At 35.7% G+C, this 25,286-nt stretch overlaps 2 protein-coding genes and 1 long non-coding RNA gene across 3 annotated transcripts; 1 reads left to right on the top strand and 2 right to left on the bottom strand.

Moving 5' to 3' along the window:
• The first annotated feature begins 5,080 nt into the window (after window positions 1-5,080).
• Window positions 5,081-7,692, top strand: LOC136854483 (uncharacterized). The gene is made up of 2 exons (XR_010857705.1): window positions 5,081-5,342; window positions 6,896-7,692. It is a non-coding gene; the product is annotated as an uncharacterized lncRNA (long non-coding RNA).
• A 7,426-nt stretch (window positions 7,693-15,118) lies between these two features.
• On the bottom strand, window positions 15,119-17,296 carry LOC136854368 (probable protein phosphatase DDB_G0279461). The gene is made up of 3 exons (XM_067130668.1): window positions 17,251-17,296; window positions 15,797-16,793; window positions 15,119-15,401 (listed from the first exon to the last, which is right to left on the bottom strand). The coding sequence occupies exons 1-3, from the start codon at window positions 17,267-17,269 to the stop codon at window positions 15,260-15,262; spliced, it is 1,158 nt and encodes a 385-aa protein (XP_066986769.1). The 5' UTR covers window positions 17,270-17,296; the 3' UTR covers window positions 15,119-15,259.
• Window positions 17,297-20,100: 2,804 nt separating this feature from the next.
• LOC136854367 (dr1-associated corepressor homolog) lies at window positions 20,101-22,248 on the bottom strand. The gene is made up of 3 exons (XM_067130667.1): window positions 22,203-22,248; window positions 20,943-21,942; window positions 20,101-20,497 (listed from the first exon to the last, which is right to left on the bottom strand). Exons 1-3 carry the CDS (start codon window positions 22,219-22,221, stop codon window positions 20,356-20,358), a joined length of 1,161 nt encoding a protein of 386 aa, XP_066986768.1. The 5' UTR covers window positions 22,222-22,248; the 3' UTR covers window positions 20,101-20,355.
• Between the last annotated feature and the right edge of the window lie 3,038 nt (window positions 22,249-25,286).

The following is a 25,286-nucleotide window of genomic DNA, read 5'->3' as shown; positions in this document are numbered from 1 at the left end:
TTTAAAATCTTTCACAAAGCAAAATTGTTAAAGGCCATTTTTTAAGCATGATTATCTCAGTCCCCTACGAGGTTTTTACCATTGACGATAACACGGTCTTTCCATTAAGATCCGCGGATTTTACGCTGGCTGAAGTCAGTTCACGAGCAAGCTACGCTTTAAAAGATCTTTCCGAAGACTAAGATTTGTTATCACGTCGTGTAAATCATATCTCATAGGTTTAGATGATAAAAAAACTGGTCTTATATTGTTCTAATAATCAAAACTAGATCTTATGTTGTTCAAATAATCAAGAACTGATGTTATATTGTTCCATTAATAAAAAATAGATCTTATATTGTTCAAATAATAAAAAAAACTGGTGTTATATTGTTCAAATAATCAAAAACAGATCTGATATTGTTCAAATAATTAAAAAAAAAGATGTTTTATTGTTCACTTAATCAAAAACCGAGCTTATTTGCTCGAATAATCAGGAACACATCTTACATTGTTCGAATTATAAAAAAAAAAAAACTCAACGCCGTTCAAATAATCAATAACAGATCTTATATTGTTCGAACAATCAAGCACAGATCTTACGTCGTTCAGGCAATCACACCGCTTTTACATTTCCAGATCACCAAACTTCACGTTCCATTTCTTCCTCCGGCGCGTAAGCAAGCAGTTGATAAATCAACATTAAGAGCAGGTCTCATCTTGATCTATATTCGCGCAACATCCTGATCGCGTTAATCAGCTACGAGGAAAGTTCGAAACTGCGAAGATCAAAAGTGATTACGACAAGAATTCTGTCCAAAGTTTTCGGGCGGAACCTTCCTCAACTTTCTCCGAAAATAATCGAAAGGTATTCCATCGAAGTATGAGACAGAGAGAGAGAGAGAGAGAGAGAGAGAGAGAGAGAGAGAGAGAGAGAGAGAGAGAGAGATACAGAAAGAGAGAATTTAAGCAAATTCTTCTGGAATTCGAAACAACAATATGGAATCACAAGTATTCTTATTTTTACTACAACGCTTCTCTAAATCACGCCATTTCTATCTTTCTTGTATCTTACTTTCTATTCCCACCATTCTGTTCACTGTCGTCTCAAAGTCTATTCGCTTTCAATCTAAGTAGCATATTTTTTCCTGAATACTCCATGCCGCAATAATCTACATTACTCTGATTAGCATTTCAAACATTCCTGCTAATTCTGCACGAGGCTGTAGTCTTGTTGTCTGCGATATTTAATAAAGAACTAAAAGGATATATAAACATTGTCCCCGCAGGCTTAAAAAGGAAGTGATAGACGGGAATGCATTGTATTCCTGTATCTGTAATTTACATACCGTCGCGTGGTAGGAAACGAGATTTCCGTGCGACCAATATTGCAAGGAAATCGTTGCAAACAATATAACTTTACTTATACAGTTACGCTGTAACGGACTAATAGAGAGAGAGAGAGAGAGAGAGAGGACCGTGGTCCACAAACAATAGCCGATATCCACAAAGTGGTCCACATATTGCTCACCAATATTATTCTCTCGGGGAATGGGGTTTCATTTGACAGGAAATGAAGATACGTTCGTTTCCAGAAGGATATTACACCATCACAAATAAAACATGAACATTAGGCTGTGCAATATTAAGATATATTCGTATGGGATGGGTCAATGTGATTTCAGGCTGTGGTCGTTTACTTTTTGAGAGAGAGAGAGAGAGAGAGAGAGAGAGAGAGAGAGAGAGAGAGAGAGAGAGAGAGAGAGAGAGAGAAATGATCTGTTCAAGTACAGGAAAGTGAATATATTTCCAAATATGTATCTATGGCGAGATGAATATTGTGAAAGTGACGAAATATATATACATATATATATATATATATATATATATATATATATATATATATATATATATATATATATATATATATATATATATATATATATATATATATATATATATATATAGAGAGAGAGAGAGAGAGAGAGAGAGAGAGAGAGAGAGAGAGAGAGAGAGAGAGAGAGAGAGAGAGAATTTCCTTAATCAGTCTTATTTCTTTTGAAATAAAATATCATTTCTCAATGACCAATATTGTTACTCCGTGTTGATCAGTCAAAGCAATCAACTATTTCCAGCCCTGTCAATCAACTCTTTCTACATAGACATTATCATCGCCTCCTCATCCTAGGAAGCACATCATATTTTGCAAGAAAATCCCTTTCTCCACATAACGCTCGCAAAATTTCAAGACGTGCAACTTGCTTGCAATATGGCAATGTTTCAAACTTGGCACATTCGCCAAATTAGCAGAGCTATTGCCTTTTACCATTATTCCCATTGCTGAATATAATAGCCGTTTCAACAACATTAAATTCGTGTAATCTTCTGTGCTTTTTATGAAATTCGTTTCGTCAGTGGCCAGGGGATGGCCTCTCTCTCTCTCTCTCTCTCTCTCTCTCTCTCTCTCTCTCTCTCTCTCTCTCTCTCTCTCTCATACCCGACCTGCCCTCATATCAGTAATACGGCAGTTGGGTAAGCTTACCTGAGCTTACCAGGCCCACGGTAACTTCCGCCAACGCTCCCATAGCTAATCACCTAATTCTCCTGAATCCTCTTAACGTACTGTGCCGCCCGATCATTTTAAATACTAAAATATTCTTTTTTTATTTCCCCCATCGCACGTTTTCTTTAGATTTTGTACCTTAGGAAAATTTTTCACCCTCTAACTTCATAGATTAGTAGATCTTGCAGGTGAAGTCGTCATGAAAATATCGTACAATAGTAAGACAATTTTTATTTCTCGTACGACACATCAGTCAGGGTAAGGGAATGAGAACTTACCTCTCCTGTACTCAGTTCACATTCAGCTCTTGGAAAAGTGCGTCAAGACAGATTTTCTGGTGTCATAGTGTTGTCATTTCAAAAACAGCTTAATTTATGACTTAAAGGTACCTTACATCTCTCAGCTTTCAATTTTACTTATGCCACATATACTACGCAAACAGCTCATCTGAATAGCTTGCGCCTTTTTCCTTTCATACAGGTTTAAAATCCCACTTCCCTTCCATAAGGGAGAGTTCATTCAACAATTGCTGCCCACATTCCACTCCTAACTTTCCGAGAGGTTCCTGTTAGCGTCCACACCCTTTGGACAAACTTCCCGTGGCTCACCTATTCTGAGACACCTCTTCTCTAATCTTACTAGTTCCTCTGCTGGCCCGCGTGCGCATACTAACGCCAGTAATAAAAAACATGTCTGTGTTAGTGTTATATTTTAATTTTCCAAAAAAATTAATAAAAATACAACTCAGACGATACCTTGGAAACTAGTGATACTGATGAATTCTTTTGTAGTCTCCAAGTACTCTCACATTACTAACAAAGAAAAAAAGGAAGTTTTAACATACTCATCAGGAAACTTTGAAGCAACCTTAACATCGAGAGAAGAATATTTGAAAAATCATGTTTAAATTCAATCTAAAACTAAAGAAATAATATCTCTTAATAGTTAATGTGATACTCATCTGATGTAGAACTTCTTGAGTTAATAGAGCTCTGACCGTTATTTTACTAACATTGAGACTTAATTATAATATTTGTACCGTCATAAGCCTTAAATCTTTAAGAAATAACCATTAAAAGAAAACATACTTAGCTCACGGGTCAACATTTTAGATTAGTTTCCTATAAAAAATAACGTTTTCTTTCAATTACATTGATAGTACGTTTTCTTTAAAATTTTAGCGTTGACTAATCCAAATGTGACTTGAAGCCCCTTTTTCAGGAATGCTCTGAAATCTTTTTTATTTTCTCATTAAAAAAACATCATATTGAACTCTATAGGATATACTTTACTTTCATTAAGTACTGTAAAATATGTTTTACTTGAATCAAGACTATCGAGGACATCTTGGTGCGTTCACGAAGTTAAAATGGGCAACTGAAAATCGTTGTTAAACACATCACATACTTTTGGTGGCTAAATATTTCATGAGCCCGCATATGGTTAAATTAGTAGAATGTATATATATATATATATATATATATATATATATATATATATATATATGTGTGTGTGTGTGTGTGTGTGTGTATATATATATATATATATATATATATATATATATATATATATATATATATATATATATATATATATATATATAATGAAACACACACAGTTCGATTAAATTTCCTTTCATTTTGGCCTATCATTTTTTTTTTTTTAATCGCCCTATCTAGGTTATATTCATAATTTACTTACTGATTTTATGTACTTACTAATGAAAGTAGTAATGATCACTGTAGGAACATCATCCGAAAACTGGTTTTCTTCCCACCAGCCAATGGGAGAATCGGTTACAAGGATTCTTTTCCATAAAGAAAAACTTTCAGCCAATGAAGGGGGCCGATAGAAACTTGAGGAATGGTGGAGCCTTCTGATTAGCCAAAGCGATTCTTATCCTGACGTCTGAAGCCTCTCAAGGCCTCCATAGACTATCATTCATGCCTGTGCAAACAAAGTGATTGTGCAGTCATTAAAATTTGCCACACACTGGCATGAATACTGAGCAGTCATCAGTCATCGACCGATATTCATAGGGGTGAGATGAGCACTAAGTCTGCCTGTTTAGGGATAATCGTGGCATTGGCAACGATGAAGGACTGGCACAAAAGAAGTACATTCACACACGAAGCACTTCTAAAAGAGTTAGCTAATATGAGACTGAATAATTTCGCGCAGTCAGTCCCATACATAAACAAGCATCGCTGTACAAGCGTGTGATTGACAAATTGCCTGTTGGCTATCATTCAGTCATTTGCGCAACCTTTCAGTCATACCCACACACGATGGTTTAGACTGCTCAATCACCCATTTTGTGCAGGCATGAATGATAGTCTATGGAGGCCTTAAGACTTAAATGCTAAAATGCTAACAGATTCTTTTTAAGTCTCCCCTTAATTAAACAAAACATCAAGGACGCCTGAGTCTTTCATTTACATATTACTATCTTTAGTCTCAAAATACTGGCTTGATGCGCCTTGGGGGTGACGTCACCACGTCAGTGAGAACTGACTTCGGTGTACAGTTATTCACCGCGTTAGTTGCTGTTTCGTTTCTACCGAGGAAGTTTTGAAGTATTGTCGTTTGTGTTTTGTATGCCTTTTCGGAGCAAAGTATTTTCGTGGACTATTTCTTGTCGACGCTTGAGTAATAAGCCACTATTTGCTGAAATTTCCCTTTGGAAGAACGTCTGGAAGTGATCGACATTGACGTGGTGGCTCATATCTCTGGGACGTTCAAGTGAAGGAATGGCATCGATACCCGGCTGGCGATATCAGAATTTTCATCTGGTTTTAAGGTATTTACTTGGTTTTTGGGCGTTCTATTTGAGTTCTAGACTATTTTTGTCAGGGTTTAGTTTGAACTTCAATGTTGGCTTCAAACTGATATTGATTTCAATCGTTTTAGTTTGGTACTTAAAGCTATTTTAAGGTTTGAAACATAATCATAGCTTTAGTTTTGAGTGAGAAATTACGGTCCCATAGGAATGATTTAGTTGTAGCTTGGATAATTTAGTTTTTGCTTTTCTGATTACTTAACTTTAAACTTTCCATCAGTGCTAATATCTTTTTATAGTCCATGTTACATAACATTACTTTTTTTTAATTGGGCCAGCTTTTGTATAAAAAATTGTGTTGATACCTAATAAGCCTGCCTAGTTATTTACAAGAAATTTAAGATATGGGAAGCTCCAAGCATTTTTACCGTAGTGCAGAATTTCGGATATGTAATAACGTTTTGCTTGATAGTAGTTTAAAGGGTAGAATTATAAAGTCTAGAACTTTTAATTTCAAGTGAAGGTACTTAATAATTTTCTTTAGTGTTGGTCTTTATAAGTTTACCGTGTAATGACTTAATTTTAATTATGAAACAGCACTGTTGAACTGTTATGCGTGATTAACTTTCAGATGATTGTGATTAAGTTTACAATTAAGAATGAGAACATAAACATTTGGGAATAGTTCTTAAATTTTATTGCTTCTAGACATTTGGAAAACGGTTCACCAGGTCTGGATTCATAAACATTGGTATATTAAATGTTTCAATTTTGTTTAAACTTGTCAAAACTTTTTTTTTCCTCCACCCCTCCAGGGGCGGCGCCCCTGTAGGGGTGGAGGCCCCTCCCATTGTCCTGTTCCATGGGTCTTAAGACCTACGGGCAGGTCAATGGGAGGTTTTTTCTTTCAGGTGGTGAAGTTGACTTTACTTCATTGAATAAAGTTGACGTAAACAGTTACTTCATTGAATAAAGATAGAGAACATGGCGTTTCGTGTGGAACTACTTACCTTGGCGGATATCTTGGCGGACGGGACAAACGGCGTTACGTGGCGTCAACGTAAACTGCAAACTACCCAACCCAAAATATTTTGGAGGATGCACCAGCTTGCTGATACACATTGATGTATATGTAGTTAACTTTGAATATTTACATGAAGTTAGTCCCTTTTTTTGTCAAAGGCCAGTGGCATTTTATACAACCATACAACTCACTGATTTTGCCTTCCCTTGGCGTAGCAGCCATTGTCAGGTGGCCTTGTCCATTGTCAGGTGGCCTTGTCCATTGTCAGGTGGCCTTGTCAACTTGGGCCACTTGTTTTCCTGCCTTAAATTCTGGTCCTTGGTCCTCGGCGACTTCATTAACTTGCATTTCGTCCCTGGTACTTGGAGTAAATTGTCCGGCATTCCTGATTCAAGGCTTATAGTCAAGTGGTTTCTGTTAGGATGGAATTTTGCGTCCATTTTTAACTGATTATCCACAAATTACGCAGCTTTTTGGTTAATTTTGTAGAAAACAAAGTTTCTGTATGAAATGGCTGTTACTTTTCTGTAGCACATTTTCTTCATTGCAGGTTGCTTCTATTGTGAACAAAGATTCAAAATTATGCGAATGGAACATCACTGTCAACGAAATTTCAACTGCCATCAGCCCTCAACAGCTTAAACCATCCCGGGGACGTTTAACTTGACCAGCTAGATAGTTCAACGAAAGCAGGAATGGCCAACGAGGAAATGAAATATTTTTAGATCATTCCTCCCAACATAACTCCGTTGCAGCTTTCATAAATGGCTCAGATGCTGGCATCGGCTGTGGAGTCTTTCCGGATGTAGAAAGAAGCGGGAGATTATCTTCTGTTTCATCATTATTTTTAAAGAACTCCATGTGGTTTTAAAGTCCTCAAAGGTTCTTTCTCAGTGGAAATACTTTTACTATATATTGTGACAGTTTTCTTCAGTCTTTAGAATCTTTAAACCCACTGATTTTGGAAATTAATGTAATGGTTGACCTTAGTGCAATGATTCTCGGGGAGGACAGTAATAAAGCAGTTATGAATACTTCTTATGAAGGCGAGCCTCAAAATTTACAGAGTATGTGTATGTAAAATGTCTTAACATTAATAGTTTTGGATATTATAACTTTCCTCTTAAACTAACTTTTTAGCAAATTTTCTTAAGGAATTGACCTAGATATGACGCCAGTTTTAATTGACCATAAATCAATCAAATCACATGTGAGGAAGACCTTGTCAATAAGCTTTCTTTAGCTCCATTTTTGTGGCATTAGCTGACAAGGATTTGAGACAAATGTATCCTGAATTCTTTAAACATATTAGAATTACTTGTAAATATTAAAGATAAACCAAAAATATATTGCATGGATTTTAATCTTAATTCCAAATTTAAGTCCTGGAAAATATTTAAGATCTACCTTGAAGGTAGGTTCAGCATTTACCATACTGGCCTTATGACAAATTTTTCAAGTGAACAAAGTCACAATTCATTCAGTGACCTCAGTATGTACTCATTAGCCAGTGACCTCAGTATGTGCTCATTAGCCAGTGACTTTAGTATGTGCTCATTAGCCAGTGACCTCAGTATGTGCTCATTAGCCAGTGACAAGATCGAACGAGTTTGTTTAATGATCTGGGACTAAGGGTAAACTGAAGTCCTTCGTGGTCAGGTGAGGTATTAAACGAAAGATTTTAATTATAAAAGACTACCAGTATATCTCCTGAGAGAATACAGTTTAAGATTTTAGTCTGTTAACAGTTCACCTGAAGATATTCTGGCAATAGTAGTTTGGAATTAGAGCAGAATTTGAAAGACGTTAAACTGAAAACTTAAGTGTATAAAGGGATTATCTTGACACAGGCCACACTTACACATTGGCAGTAGTTGGTATTAGAGTTAATCTGAAGGCAACATGGTCCTTGTTCTTAAGGGGTAACGTGGAAGGGATTAGGGGGTCTGGTGTGGACCTGAGGTTTGGGACGTTGAGACATTGCAGTGGATATTTTACAAGACAAAAATTATGGAAATTTTGTCCTCAAACCAGTGCTTATGGTGTTTCGAGGTTTACTAGGGATGGAATTCTAGAACTGTTTTACGTGTGACAATGCTAAGACATTTGTGACAATTTCCTGCCGAGTAGGTGAGCCTATTGGAATTTGAAGAGAAAAATAAAAATATTCGGATCATGCTGGTTTGTCATTTACTGGTAAGATTTTTGGTTGGGTAAAGTTTTGAAGTACATAACGTTTCTTGAATTTCGATGGTAAACGCAGTCGAAAACATTTAATTTGTCAGACATCATATCTGGAAAATACAGATCTTTTTTCTGACGAAAATAGGATAGGCTTTGTATTTGTGTATTAAAATTCTAATAGGTATCTTGCACGTTTTTTTTTTTCGTTTATCACAGTAGGGGAAAATACGTATCAGGACTGAGATTGGGTAAGGTATGTGGATGACGTCCTGAAAACAAGGTTGGGAGGAGGAAATTTTTACTGGTTAATACTTAGGCGAATTAAACACCCACTAACAAACAATTCACTTTTAAGCCCCTTCCGCACGAGGGCAAATGTACAGTGGGCAGAAAGTTATCAATTTAGTGGGTGGATGACGATCACAAGTGTAGATGACGTCATAGACGGGAAACCACGGGCAGAGCATGTAAGTGGCCCGTTGAGTCATAGGTTCGCCTGCCTTGGATTGTTTGATCTGGTAACACTGTTTAAAAGCCGTCGTGTCTTTCCCCTCTTGTGGAAGGGACATTAAAAAGAAATTCATGGGGCGGTCCCATTTTTGAATGATGGCTAAAAAGGTGTCGGGGATACGATAAGTAGGGTACGAGGGAAAGCAACCCATAATAAGTCACACATGTAAGATTTCAAGCCATATCTCTCAGAAATAAAAGTAGGCACGGCGAGTCGTATAATCTGATTTTGGGCTACCAGAATCACCGGTGGGGGAAGGACCATAGCTAAGCCAGAAGGCAATTTCGAAGGAAAACGAAAAGAGGAAAAAGCGGGGACAGTATAACTATAGCATTTCCAAACAGCATGATTTAATCGTTTTACAGGTTAGAAGTATTTAAAGGCTACAAGGGAGAAACTGTTAAGAAACTGCTCGCCTGGAGAAGGGGAGGAGAAGAGTAGAGGGGGTTATACGTAGTACCTTGTAATGATTATGGGCGACATTAGAACCTCTTGGTTACCGAGAGAAATTTGTATATTTCAGTACGACTTGAAATGCGTGTCCCTTTTCTTACAGCAGCGTTATCGCAAAGGAAGATTAAACAGGAAAATGAACTATAAACGTGTGTGCGTGCGCGCGTGCGTGCAGATAACATAACACTCCGTAAACCACGAGAGAGAGAGAGGTGAATTCGATACTGACTTTAAAGCAATATCCCTATACCGACCCGCCCCCGTGTGACACCCTTCCACCTTTCTGCCGCCTAAAGATTAATTTCGTTACCAAAACCACACGTGATCACTTTTACATTTTATTTTATTTTTTTTTTTTTTGCGACTTCCAACCAAGGTTATGAACTCAGGCAGTAATATTCATTTGTGTAACTGAAGTGTCACCAGAGAAGTTTGCAGTCGTCTAAAATTTGATACATAAAATATTAAAGAACTCGTCTGAAGGCGGGAGGGTACACCGTAATTCTCGCAATAGTAGACCTAACGAATCTTTAATGAACTGGTGTGCGTTGGTTATACGTAAGAGAAGGAGAAATGAAACCCCAGCGAATGGAGCGGGCGCGGATAGAATAAATTTTAGGAAGAATGCACACACACACAAAAAAAAAAAAAAAAATTGGTGAAAATGGTAGAATGTTAAACAATTACACTGGAGGGAAAAGGAACGCCAAAACGGTAGGGGAGCTGGAAATGCAAAAACAGTACGCGTTTCCAACAGAAATTACACATTTAGAATCATGTAATTGGAAAGGCGGAATAGTACTGTGGGACGGAGGGAAGGTTAAAGGAAAAAGGAATAGTAAATGAAAGCATCGGGCCAAGGCTATGACTACCATCAAGCGCCATTAGTTCACAATCTCCTACTGACTGGCTTTTCCAGTCTCATGTTACGTAAGCCCCTGCTCCTCCAGACTAAAAAGGAATCGTCGAAAGTTTGTGCCACCAGTATTACCGTTTAAATGGTGGCCATCCGTACAAGTAGAGACCAGAATCAAATTGCCCAGATTCTGAGGCGAAAGACTATGCTGGGCAAATGGTTTATGGAACGTGATCCCTGGCATGAGGCCGGAAAACCGGTAAAATTGCAAGCTACTACCGGGGCCATTTAGCTCAGCAACTACCGGTTTGCGTGCAAAATTTGCGCCGTGTTTAGTACCAGCCTTTCAAGAATGAACGTTAAATATAAACAAAAAACGGTAAAACACATAAATATAAACAAAAGACAATAAATATATCTGTCGGCGACTGATGGGAATCAGGTCGCCGTACACAGTCTAGACCTTGGCGGTAGTAGTTTTCAATTTTACCCGAAAAGCTACCTAGATGACCTTAGACCCACGGAAAGAAGAAGCACAATATCATAACCATCTAGGTTATTATCACTTTTATTACATTGCTTGCTCTTCTCATGTGTCCATTCGTGCAAAAAAAAAAAAAATATCTGAGTTCAGATCTGTCTGCATTTACCTAACCACGAAACACTAGACTAATGGGTTCATATTCAAGTTGACAAGTGCGACCTTCGTCCTTACAGGTATTTAGTTTTCATAGCATCATAACCTCGTTATATCTGCAATAACTCAAAAGGAAGTATTTAGTATTAAAGTTATTTTTGCCTATTTTGTGTATAATCCCGTGTCCTACATATAAATAGGTGCTTCGAAAGGAATTCAAAGTTTATTTGAGTAAGATGGAATTAAGCCAATCAGCTGCCGACATCATCAGCAGTGTTACCATGACAGAATGTTAATGGAAGACATATTTCGATAACATTAGCTAACACCGACTACAAGTGTTTTCTCTTAGCAATCGTGGATGAAATTACAAAAAGCCATTAAGACTCAAAAGGCTGACTTCTGAATTACGGGCTGGCCAAATTGCAAAACTTGAGCTGGCATAAGGCCGTCTTAAACTAAATCAACATCAACTGACTCCGTGGATTTTACGACAGGAGATAAAAAGAATGAATCAATTACTATATAGAAAGATGTATATGCCTGTAACTCTTGGTATTGCGTACTTTTTTATATCTTTTATATCCCGACGTTTTGTCCTGTTCATACATTTCATTTTGCTGTTATGTCTAGAATTAACTATTAAATCATCCCGCTAAATGTTTTGTTAACATATTAGGCGTTCTGGAAAGTTTTTAGATTGTAAATTCTAATAATTTTATTTTCGTGTTATGTAGCCCTGATGTCGAGAATGGGTGTCCGAAACGCTGGTGTAAATATATTAGAGAAATGAGCTGTCCTGTTCATTACACACATATATATATATATATATATATATATACATATATATATATATATATATATATATATATATATATATATATATATATATATATATATATATATATATTATGCCTATATGTGCGTCAGTTATTTCCTCATTAAATTACCTTCAGCCAAATGAATATTATAACACTTAGATGCAGACCGAATGATATTATATTATACAGTCAACCTTTGCTGAAGAACAGTACTGGAAGGATATTAAGAAAAATCCCTGAACGCCGTCCTTCGGGAACTGGATCCTCTATCAGGTTTTGAGGGAATAAATCCTAGCGGTAGGAAAGGTGAAATTCGGACGGGTCTCATATTTCAAATTTTTATAAATATTTTGATAGTGTTTTTTTTGTACACTTGGACAAAATTTAATGCTTGGATGCGGTTTACATGTCAAAGGAATTATCTGTATCTAAATATATATAACATAATGTATTTGTGCATGTATGTATGTGTGTATGTTGCAGTCTCTAAAGGGATGTGTTTCTCTAAATTTATATTTTTTTTATTAAGAACTATATTTTTCTATTACATATTCTATGCCCATAGAATTGTCTATATCTATAGATACCATAATTTAAGCACACATGTATGTACTTATGTTGCATACAGACTCTAGTACCAGTCACAAAAGAGAAAATTTTCCCTAAATTTATGTTTTTAATAATAATATATATATATATATATATATATATATATATATATATATATATATATATATATATATATATATATATATATATATATTAATAAGTATTCCCACCGTAAATGTCATGTAGGATCTGTTGACTTAAACGTAAGATACTTATTCCTTATGTGATTATTATTATTATTATTTCAGTAGATGAAACCTATTCACGTGAAACAAGCACAACAAAGGGGCCATTGACTTGAAATTTTAGCTTCCAAAGAATATGTTGGTTTCAACCGCCCACCGCAGACCCCAAACTGTAGCAGTAATTGATCATGGTACCGAGCCAGTGATTTTTCATGGCCCTGGGGGAGACGCGATATCTTCGTGCGGCCGTCTACTTTACATTTACCATACGGTGTTTAGTACTAGCATAACAAGCCAAAGTACCACCTTCTGAAGTTTTCTGTTCGGTTTATAGCAAATCCTCCTGGAGGTTTCTATGGAGGCTGATGCCCGGAAGTTTAAGAAAGGCTGCAGTGCGTATGAGGGGTTCAACGTGCTGCTGAAGAAGAATATTTTGCATAAGCGTAAGATCAGACTAATGTTGTGGCAGTTTTCTGCTCAGGGATTGCACCCTTAATTCAGCAAAGTATGAATGTGAAAGTGGCGATTATCCTGTCCTCTCTAATGCCGCCATATTTGGTAAACTTCTTCAGAATGAATCACAAATATGTCTGAAAATATACTACAATGAAAGCTTAGTAAAACATTCAAACAAATGAGGAGATGGGGTCCTGTGTATCCCATTCATTAAGTCCTGTTTTATGACCGCCAGTTAACTGGTAACTTGACCGACCAGGTAGGTCCGGTAAAACTGGTTAACGGTGCTGCCCAGTGGTAACCGGATACTTCGCAATGAAAAGTTTTATACGTTTATTGGATTAACGGAGAACAGTTTTCAAAAAAGGAAGAATTAAAGATCTGGTTATATATAATTATATATATTAAAGATCTATATATATATATATATATATATATATATATATATATATATATATATATATATATATATATATATATATATATATATATATATATATTCTAATACTCATGTATATCAGGATATATATATATATATATATATATATATATATGTATATATATAGGTCTTTCAATTCAGGATCAGAAGGTCTTTCAAGGGCGCTGCCCACTGGGCCATACAAGTCATAAAATGGCCTAGTGGGAAGCGCCCTTGCTTTCAATTGAAAGACCTGGGTTGATCCTGATAATGAGTCAGAAATTCATTTCTGTTCCGCACGTGATTGTATGTTCATTATTTCTGTATATATATATATATATATATATATATATATATATATATATATATATATATATATATAAAATATATATATATATATTAGACTTCAGAAATAAATTCAATAAAAGTCGTCGCATGAGAGAATAGGAGAGTCCATTATGGTTTCAAGAGCAAGTGGCAGGTCTTGATTAACTGATATATCTCGTTCATTAGTAAATGATACTTTACTTGTTTATAAGAAGAGATAATTATCAAAATATCCAAGGCCAAGTTCAAGTACTACACACACACACACACACACACACACACACACACACACATATATATATATATATATATATATATATATATATATATATATATATATATATATATATATATATATATATATATATATATGACTTTTTATCACATCACCGTGATTCATATACAATCAGTAAGCTACAAACGTCCTTTAATATCCAATTCGCTCTACCTCGGAAATAATATATTTTCATATATGTTACCGAAGGGGAATTTTTTAGTTGATAATAAGTTCGTCGTCCCGTGGGCTCGAACCAGCGAAGGACAAGAACTCAGGACTACAGTGGACGCATTAACCCACACGGCCAGCATATTATATATATATATATTATATATATATATATATAATATGTGTGTATGTCTATGTATGTGTGCGTGGATGGATTTCACGGTCCAGACGCGGGACAGACCCATGGTTAGATTCCCGATGCTTCTGTTAAACTACTCATTGAATTAAGTACCTGGTAGTTAGTCGATGGTGACGAATTGCCTCCAGGTGGAAAAGCCCCGAGGTTAGTAACCTGGTAGTAACCTCCTCCTGCAAACCTGTTTGTCAGACCCGGGTGAGGGCGTGATAGGTAAGGGATCGGGAGGGTAGGGGATACAGCAGCACCTGGTTCCAGCGCACGTAGAGCGCGCCATCAAGCTCGTAATAATAATAGTTTACAATACAATACTAAAGAGCAAATTACCCAGAACCACTCACGGACATGAATTGGCATTGAAATCTCTAGAACAGAGTAACTTTGCTTTCTGATATATATATATACAATTTTCTATAGGATCAACATCTGAAATAAATGTTGTAAAAGCTTGGGATGTTTAGAAAGAAGGTCGATGTTTTCTTGAAAAATAATTAATTCATATTTTTGATGATATTCTTCTATAGCGACTGTGTCCTTGATATTTCTTTGTGATGCCATTATTCACATCAGTAAAAATCAGTAACTAATATGAGAAGGTTTTATAACGTCTTCTTACATCATTCTATTTTTCCAGAGACATCTTAATCAGGATGTGGATTACATTGAAACACCAAATTACCTTTCTTATTTATTGCTTATAACAGAGTATTGGTACATGGTTAATCCCCATTCATCCCCTTTGGATATAGATAATCCAGCCAACTTACAATTACGCTAAGAATACTCAGGTTCTTTAGTCATTGTCCCCGAAACCCTTCACAAATTCCTGTCCTCCAAACGACCGAATTGCTCGTTTCTGAAGTAGAAGTTGGCAGCCTCTTGACAGGGCGTTGCGTCATACTCTACTTTGCAGGTCAGCTCGTCCTGGTCAAAGACTGTGCCCTCGCCACACATGAAGCTTTAAAATAAAAAAATAAATTTATAGCATATATATGTGTGTGTGTAAGTATGCTATATATATATATATATATATATATATATATATATATATATATATATATATATATATATATATATATACATTCTTCTTTGTAGATCTGTGCATATATTCTGTGTAAAATATAGGTGACGACAGAGTCCTTAGGTATGGGTATTATCTTAGCACATGTGTAAGAACGATGAAAAACTGTAATCATAATAATTCGAGAATGCTACTTTTCAAACGGCAAAGCAGTCAAATTGTTGATTTTAAACAATCAAATAGTGTAATCAATAGCTAAAGATATTTCAATAAAATCTAATTGTTAATTGTTATACAAATACTATTGTGGGATGAGAATCTGTATCCCTTACCTGTACTGGTAGGTCTCGATCTTGCCATCAGAGAAGAGCGCAGGGTTGCAGATGTGGAACACACGACACGAGTTCTCTTGATCAGCGTAGTAACCATAAGGTCTGTCGGCGCAGCTGAAGGAGGACGAGATCCTGCCCAACAAAAGGGTGGCGCCAGACGGCAGGTTCAAAGGCTCGAAGACCCCGTTGACCTCGTCAGTGAACTGACTGAGGGAGGAAGCAGCGTTCAGCTGCTGTCTGTTGCTGGACTGGGATTGGCTTCTGGATGACACCTGGCTGTTGGTGCTGAACTGGATGTTGTTGTTGTTATTGTTGTTGATGTTGTTTTCGAACCTTGTTCCAGTGAAGCTAGTTTGCTGGAACCTATTATCAGCGTTCTGCTGATTTCTGTTGGTCTGGAAGGAAGTTCCAGTTACCTGTTGGTCCTGGAAGCGAACTGAGGGGGTCAGCTGGACGTTGATTGCTGTAAGGCGGTTTCTTCTGGAGTCTTGCTGGTTATCAGTGAAAGTCTGAGGCCGACTGGGAGAATTTCCTTGGTTCACATCAAACCTGAGACCACCGTTGACCTGAGACGTAATTACACTGCTGGTAGACTGGAACTGATTTCCACTGTCTTGCTGGAATGCACCAGTGGATGAGAATGTATTTTGCTGGTTTTGTTGAAGAGCTTGAGCTTGGGGCCTGGTCTGGCTGTTTGAATCAAATGAATTTATGATATTTTGCTGGCTCTGCTGGAAAGAAGTCCTTCCAGACGGAAACTGATTATCGTTCTGGAACCTTACAAGTGACTCAGAGTTTCTGTTGTTGGAAAGAGAACTGAACTGGACAGTTGATCCTCGATTCTGGAACTGATTATTTCTGTTGCTGTTATCAGTAGTGGAACTAGACCTGAAGGAGCTTCCTTGCTGGAAGAATCCTGGACCAGCAAGCCTGACGGCTGGGTTGAATTCCAGACTCTGCTTGAACTGCTGTCCAGCAGTGAGAGTAACTGCCACAGCTGATGGAGGAGATAAAAACTTTAGAATATGCAATAAGACCCCCACTTTCAGAAATTTGAGATTAAAAATATGATTTTCTTGCTCATTTGTATGTGAAGCAGTTGTATTGCAAATGTTATACTTTTTTAAGCAAGTGTGTGGTTTATCTAAATTACAACTAATTACGTAAAGTTTAATGTGAAAACAAGATTATTCAGAATTATGTATGAATGTCGTGTACTAAAATATCTTTCTAAATCGTTCGAGTAATCTTAAATCTACCTTCAACCGATAAACGAATCAGATTTAAGACATTTTTTAAATTAACGTCTTTCATCAGTACCCAAAACAAAGCCGTTTGCTGCCCCTTCTATCCTATCTTTTCCACTACATCCAACCTATTGCTGAACACTCACGTAGCAAGGAAACTGTCTCTATTCTATCCTAACGGTGAAACAGAAGCTAATAGGCACTCACAGAGCAGGAGGAACTTCATGGCTGGCGATGTTGATGCAGAGGAGTCCAGGTGTCAACTGCCTTCCTGGTTCCAACTTGTTCAATATATATACATCCAGACGCCTCTATGGAAGCGACCCAAATCAGGTTCGTAATTAGATCGACTCGTTTCCTTCCTCAGTCAAGGACAGCGTCCTGCTCTTCTTTATAATATTACAGGAAGAGTTAGATAACATCTCCGAAAAAGGATACAGCTTAAAGCCCGTAAGGTGAAAGGAAATCGACAAGATTTTCTGTAATATTGAATCAGTGAGCGTCTGTTTGTATTAAGCTATCGAGAAGGGAACAGTTCATATATGAGAATTCTGAATTTTTTTGTGTAGTTCTGAATTAGATTTTGTCCTTCATTCATCACAAATTCTTTGACGAACGGCATTTATGTGTCATCTTATATTCAGACTCAAAACAAAATTACGTTTCCAGTAATATATGATATATAACGTGGAATTTACGTCGCCCTCTCTCTCTCTCTCTCTCTCTCTCTCTCTCTCTCTCTCTCTCTCTCTCTCTCTCTCTCTCTCTCTGGCAGGTCATTTTATTTTTCAGATGAAAGAAATAAATTAGAACTAGCTAGTTTTTTTTTTAGTGAAACCGTCAGAATAAGAAAAAAAACCCTCAGGTATAAGTATATGATGAATACACAAAGAATGAGACAAAAGCATGAATTAGTATAAATATACATACATACATGTATATATATGTGTTTGTAAATATACTGTATATATATATATATATATATATATATATATATATATATATATATATATATATATATATATATATATATATATATATATATATATATAAATTATATTATACCAAATTATTTGCTCCACAGAAACAAACGAACTGCCCTCCATCTTCGTTTGCAGTCTCTCCCCAAGGCCTTGCTGCCATGTTTTACATTCATGTCGCCAAGGACCATCAACGTATCTTTTTCTGGTGTTTCGTTTAGTCCAGTGGTTTTTAATCTTTTTCAATGCATGCACCCCTTTCAAATCAGCTGTCAGTTCTCGCAACCCCTGAATTGCTGAAATAAAAAAAACTGAAATATATAATAATAATAATAATAATAATAATAATAATAATAATAATAATAATAAAAATAATAATAATAATAATAATAATAATAATTATTATTATTATTATTATTATTATTATTATTTATTTAATTTATTTCATTTTATTTTATTTTTATTTTTGCAGAAAAAAATAACATGCTTATATAAAAATATATTTTTCTTTAATTATTCATAGGCATCCTCGCACCCCTTAGGAACCGGCTTCGTACCCCCTAGGGGTGCGAGCACCCCTGGTGAAGAATCACTTATTCTATTATCATTTTGCAGTTCTAAATAGAATTCATCGTTTATTTCTTCTGAGAACTCAGTCGTCGGTACATGGCATTACTAAAGGTTCTTTGCAGCATCCCTTCGGCCCCTAGCTGCTGCAACCCCTTTCATTCCTTTTACTGTACCTCCAGTCATATTATCTTTCTTTCATCTTACCATCCACCCTCTCTTAACAGTTATTTCAGAGTACAACTGCTTTGAGGTTTTCCTCCTGTTACACCTCTCAAACCTTTTTACTGTCAATATCCTTTTCCGAGCTGAATGACCTCATAGGTCCCAGTGCTTGGCCTTTGGCAGAGACTCTACAATCCATTCCATTCCATTCCATTCCTTTCCTAAGCATTTTGTTAGGTATTTACGAGAACTGTTATGTATAATAACATGAACGTTGCACTTATCTATGGTGATGAGTTTGAACTTGTCCGTCAAAAATAAAATGAGGATAGACGTGAAATATTTAACAAAGTTTTCTAGTTATTATGTTAACTGTAAGGTCTGTCGACCCAACTAAAGGAACTGGTGGTGCTTCCAAGCACAATACCAGCTCCAGATGGAGGTTTAAGCGCTCGAAAACGCCATTAAATTCGTTGGAAGATATGTTTGATAGGAACAGAGAACTAGGCTAAGACTGACTTCTGCTTAGTTTCTGGAATCAGGTTATTCGCTTAGTTTCTGGAATCAAGTTATTCGCTTAGTTCCTGGAATCGAGTTATTTGCTTAGTTTCTGGAGTCAAGTTATTTGCTTAGTTTCTCTATTTGCTTAGTTTCTGGAATCAAGTTATTCGCTTAGTTTCTGGAATCAAGTTATTTGCTTAGTTTCTGGAATCAAGTTATTCGCTTAGTTTCTGGATTCAAGTTATTCGCTTAGTTTCTGGAATCAAGTTATTCGCTTAGTTTCTGGAATCAAGTTATTCGCTTAGTTTCTGGAATCAAATTATTCTGGAATCAAGTTATTCACTTTGTTCCTGGAATCAAATTATTCGCTTAGTTTCTGGAATCAAGTTAATGTCTTGAGTTCAAGTTGGAATCAAGTTATTCGCTTACTTCCTGGAATCAAGTTATTCGCTTAGTTTCTGGAATCAAGCTATTCACTTACTTCCTGGAATCAAGTTATTTGCTCAGTTTCTGGAATCAAGTTATTCGCTTAGTTTCTGGAATCACGTTATTCGCTTAGTTTCTGGAATCAAGTTATTTGCTTAGTTTCTGGAATCAAGTTATTCGCTTAGTTTCTGGAATCAAGTTATATTAATTTGTTTTGTTAATACATCTGTAGAATGATGATGCTTCCTTCTACTTCGAAAGAGGTAGGCTTAAAAAAAGATTATTCTACTCCCAGAAGTTATTACGGTCTTTCATAGCAAAATCATCTCTTGTCACTGAGAACTTTCCCCAGTTACATCATTTTCTTTCTATACTATCATGTAGGTAAAGGCATGAAAAAACCAGCTTTTGAGAAACACTGTATATTTTTTAAATAGCATTAATATTGGTCAATATATCATACATATTTAATGTATCGTCAAATAACTGACGATTTCCACTCAGCATCGATTCACGTGAGAGATCAAATTCAGTTCAGGATAACTGGAAACTCTCAGTAAGACTTAGAAAGATTTAGAAAGACTCAGAAAGATTTGGAAAGACTTAGAAAGATTTAGGAAGACTCAGAAAGACTCAGAAAGACTTAGAAAGATTTAGAAAGACTCAGAAAGGCTTAAAAAGACTTGTCCTCTTGGCGACCGAACTGTTCGTTCCTGAAGTAGAAGTTCTGGGCCTCCTGGCAAGGGGTGGCTTCGAACTCTGCCTTGCAGGTCATCTCGTTCTGGTCAAAGATGGTGCCCTCGCCGCACATGAAGCTTCGGAAGAAGAGAAAGAGGAATTACAAAGTTGAAAAAAGTTCTGGATCAATTGATTGAATTTTTACATTTAGCTTTAATACTAATATTCATGTATTAAGCAAAAGTAATGCTATAGCCTTGGCAAATCAACACAAAATTGAAGTTACAGATAAACTCAAGATAATCAGATTAAATTAATGTAAATGCAGCAGATTGCCATCTATCTTGCTGAATGTCACTAAGAACTCATTAATTTAAAAAATTAATATCTAAAATACAGTGATTTACAAAATCGCTTTTGAAATGAATAATATGATTCACAGTATTTAAACATCAGGTAAACATACTTATATTATTGATGTAAACAATCGTTAAATGTATGTTATCTTGAAAACAACAAGTGGGAAGGTTTTCTACAGAACTGTATAAATCATTCGACCTGCAGAGAGCAAAGGGCACTTACCTGTACTGATAAGTCTGAACTTGTCCATCAGAGAAGAGATAAGGATTGCAGACGTGGAAGACACGGCACGAGTTCTGCTGGTCAGCATAATACCCATAAGGTCTGTCAGCACAGCTAAAGGAAGTGGAGATGCTTCCAAGCAAAGCACTGGCTCCTGACGGAAGGTTCAATGGTTCGAAAACGCCGTCAAATTCTCCATTAAATTCACTGGAAGAAGAACCTGACCTGAACAGATTACTGGACTGAGATTGGCTTCCACTGGAGAATCGGTTGTTGTTGTTTGAACGGAAATTGGTTTCGAAGTTTCTCTGGTTGAGATTTGACTGCTGGAATTGGTTAAGTGCGTTCTGCTGGTTTCTGTTGGCCTGGAAAGAGATTCCAGAAGACTGCTGTCCAGAGGTGCTCTGGAAACGAGTAGAGGGAGTTAGCTGGACATTATCCAGCAATGTGACGCTGTTCCTGGAATTTTCTCTGTCAAAAGATGCCTGGAACTGGTTCTGAGAATTTTGCTGGTTGAAAGAATCCTGGAATCGGTTTTGGGGGATAATATTTGTGATACTGGTAGACTGGAACTGGTTATTCCTGTTTTGCTGAAAATCACTGGAAGAAAATGTGTTTTGTTGATTCTGTTGGAACTGACGATTCTGGAACTGATTCTGGCTTCTGGAATCCAGAGAACTGAATCTGTTTTGTTGGTTCTCCTGGAAAGATGTTGTTCCAGACTGAAACTGGTTACTGTTCTGGAAAGACTGGGATGAGCCAAAGTTCCTGTCACCAGCAAAAGAGGTAGACTGGAAGTTATTGTTCTGATTCTGGAAGTTGTTGTTGTCGAAAGTGGAGAAAGATCTTGACTGCTGGTCGAAGTTGTTGTTGTCAAAGGAGGAACGACCAGCTAAAGATGCTCCTTGTTGGAAGAATCCAGGACCAGCAAGTCTGACGGCTGTGTTGAATTCACGCCTCTGGTCGAACTGCTGTGCAGTTGCAAGGGCAACTGCAAGAACTGCAACAAAGTATAAGAATGAAATGGGAATTAGAATTTAATAATTGATAGGAAAAAGAAATAGACTTTTGATATTCATTTCTCAATTAGGACATCATGAAAGTATAACAAAAGTACCATTAGATGTATATATACTCGTACATATATATATACATATGTATATATAGCATATATAAATGTTTATGGGGAGATGATAAAAATCTATAAATAGACAATAATTGGGTTTATATATAATAAGAGTAAAACTGAGTTAAACTTACATAGAACACAGGCCTTCATATTTGATGTTGAAGCGAAGGAACGAGGCTGTAGTATATTCCCTATCACTCTGCGACTCCTTTTATATAGCTCCTCTGCTAAAGGAGCCGGATAAACGGGTGAGCGTCGTCCTTGACTAACTGATTACTTTAACAAGATCACCTGGGAAATTGAAATCATGTCAGGGATGCAGAAACGGATTATTTTTGTACTTGATGACTCCCAATGGTATGCATGTCCCTTTATACATACATACATATATATATATATATATATATATATATATATATATATATATATATATATATATATATATATATATATATATATATATATATACATATTATATATGCATATGTATTTATGTACACATGTACATACATATGCACACACACACATATATATGTATATATATATACACATTTTTATATACATATATATATGTATATATGCATGTATGTAGAAATACACATACAAACATACTGTATACACATACATACATATATAAATACATGTATATATGTAACTGTAATAGCCACAATGCCCTCTTAACCTCCCGAATTCTCACTTTTGGATGCACTTGTCACTACAGCTACAAATTACAACCAAATTTAGGAAAATAGTAATTCTGAGGTCCACAGCAGGACTCGAACTCCCGGTCAGGTCGGAAACGTATCGTTCTGATTATCGGGAAGCTGGATATATATATATATATATATATATATATATATATATATATATATATATATAATATATATATATATATATATATATATATATATATATATATATATATATATATATATATATATATATATATATATATATATATATATATATACCACTACATATTCTGTATGTTTTACCAACTGAAACGTCATTATTTCAGTCCATACTTTATAAGCATCGGTAGGGGCAGTTCGATGCGTCATTTTTGTATTTCAAAGTTCATATAGCCTTGTGCCGAGATGCTGCCGACTCTTGTTTATTAGTATTCCATATTGCATTTTTTACTTTTAAGGTCAGTTCTGTCATTTATATAACTGGGAACCTTCTTTTGCATTAATACACCTTTAATCTCATCATCCCCCCACTTACTGCCTTTATTCTCTTCTCTTACCCTCCTTTAATAGTGAACGCTCCCGTGACTTTTTGCATTACTCATAGATAACTCCTTTTTTGCAATTCTCTGTTCTGTGCAAGTGCATATTCCATTCTGTGGAACCTTAGTTTGCTAAGTAATGGCCTTCGTTCGTTCCTTATTAAAGTACATAATAATAATAATAATAATAATAATAATAATAATAATAATAATAATAATAATAATAATAATAATAATAATAATAATAATAATAATAACTTAACAGGCAGCCAAAATAATTTGTTCGTGGGACCTGAGTTATGACAGACAGTAACCATTTCCTGTTGGAAACAGGAATCTGACTTTTAGCGATGAAACTTAATAGTATACTTCAAGTGCATTGCATTATGGGTAAACACATTCATTCACAAATGTTATTTTCATTTGTTCGAATACTTGTCTACACATCCTACTTAATAGTTAGTATTTCTAAGATAATTATTATTGCATTTAATAATCATTAATTAAAATGAACTGACTAGCCATCTTCGAATTTCCCTTAGAGAGAGAGAGAGAGAGAGAGAGAGAGAGAGAGAGAGAGAGAGAGAGAGAGAGAGAGAAATTGGCAAAGATCAAGTAATAAGTCAACATATAATTAAAATATTTTTATTTACAATTACTGGTCTATCATGAGTCTTCGAAAAATATTCTAAAAATAAAAATTCCCGAGAGTCAGTTGCTTCAAACATCTGTCAAGTGCTACTGAATTAATCTGAAGAAACTTTGAGGAAAATAGTGCAACACTTAACAAATAATTCACGTCTCCTTGATAAGTGTTCCTCTCAATGAACCAAGTTGCATCGAGTGTTAAGCTTTATTCCCAGCACTTTGACGTTTGCTACAGCAGAAACAGGAATAACTGGTAAACGCTGACCTTCGGGAATCAGATACTTTTGGGAATATTTGGAACAGAGATGGAACGAAGGACAAGACTCCAAATGCTTTCGGATTTCATTCATTACCTAAGAAACAGGAGATCAGCGCCTGCCCTATGAGCCTACGGAGGCCTAGGGGGACTTTAACTTAACTTTAACGTGTGTGTTTATGCTCCTTTGTACACACAAACACACAAACACACACACACACAAATGCTCGTATGTACACATAAGTGATTAAAGTTTCTGCGTTACTTTTTGTGGCAACAATATCACCCCATGCGCCTTATTGAGAGACCATATAACCAATGTTATCTAACCTTCTGTTGTGTCACAGCCCTGTGCCATGGGCCTCCATAGGCTTGGGTTTATTCAAGCTCCATGCCTCATTTTTATTTATCAGTCTAAATATGTTTAAATCTAAAAAGATATATATTTATCTATTATACTAACACATATATATGTCTAAATGAATAAATATATATATATATATATATATATATACACATATATATTTATAATACATATATATATATATATATATATATATATATATATATATATATATATATATATTATTTATATATATGATAAACTTAGTAATATTGTCGTAAAGGCATATTATTGTAAGATAAGCATAGTATTTTATGATAAACAGTTTTGGACTTAGAAAAACCTGTAAGTCGCATGCTGAAAATTTACAGGATGCAATGGATAGTACACCTTCAGATCAAACTGGAATACAATTTAATCCTGAAATTTACACAATACTGAACCTGAAATTTCGTGTTCAAATCACTTACAGTTGTTAACGCAGATTACAAAGCCACAATTCCTCCGTATTATTTTTCAGGCGTAGTAATTCTGGTCATGTGGTATTACATGTCCTTTCTACGTTACTGTGATATCGGCCGTGGAAACTTATTATCAGATAAGGATAAAATAGACTAGTTTTCAGGAACACGTCTAAGGACACCTTTATTTTTAAGAACTTTATTTTTAAAAATAAAGTTCTGAAAGACATCCAAACGTGATACATTACTACGGTTTTTGAATTTCTGGTAACAAAT

Source organism: Macrobrachium rosenbergii, chromosome 29 (assembly GCF_040412425.1).
Source record: "Macrobrachium rosenbergii isolate ZJJX-2024 chromosome 29, ASM4041242v1, whole genome shotgun sequence".
In the NCBI taxonomy this organism is placed as follows: Eukaryota; Metazoa; Arthropoda; class Malacostraca; order Decapoda; family Palaemonidae; genus Macrobrachium; species Macrobrachium rosenbergii.
The sequence above is the reverse complement of the archived record's forward strand: the minus strand, read 5'-3'. Positions and strand labels throughout refer to the sequence as shown.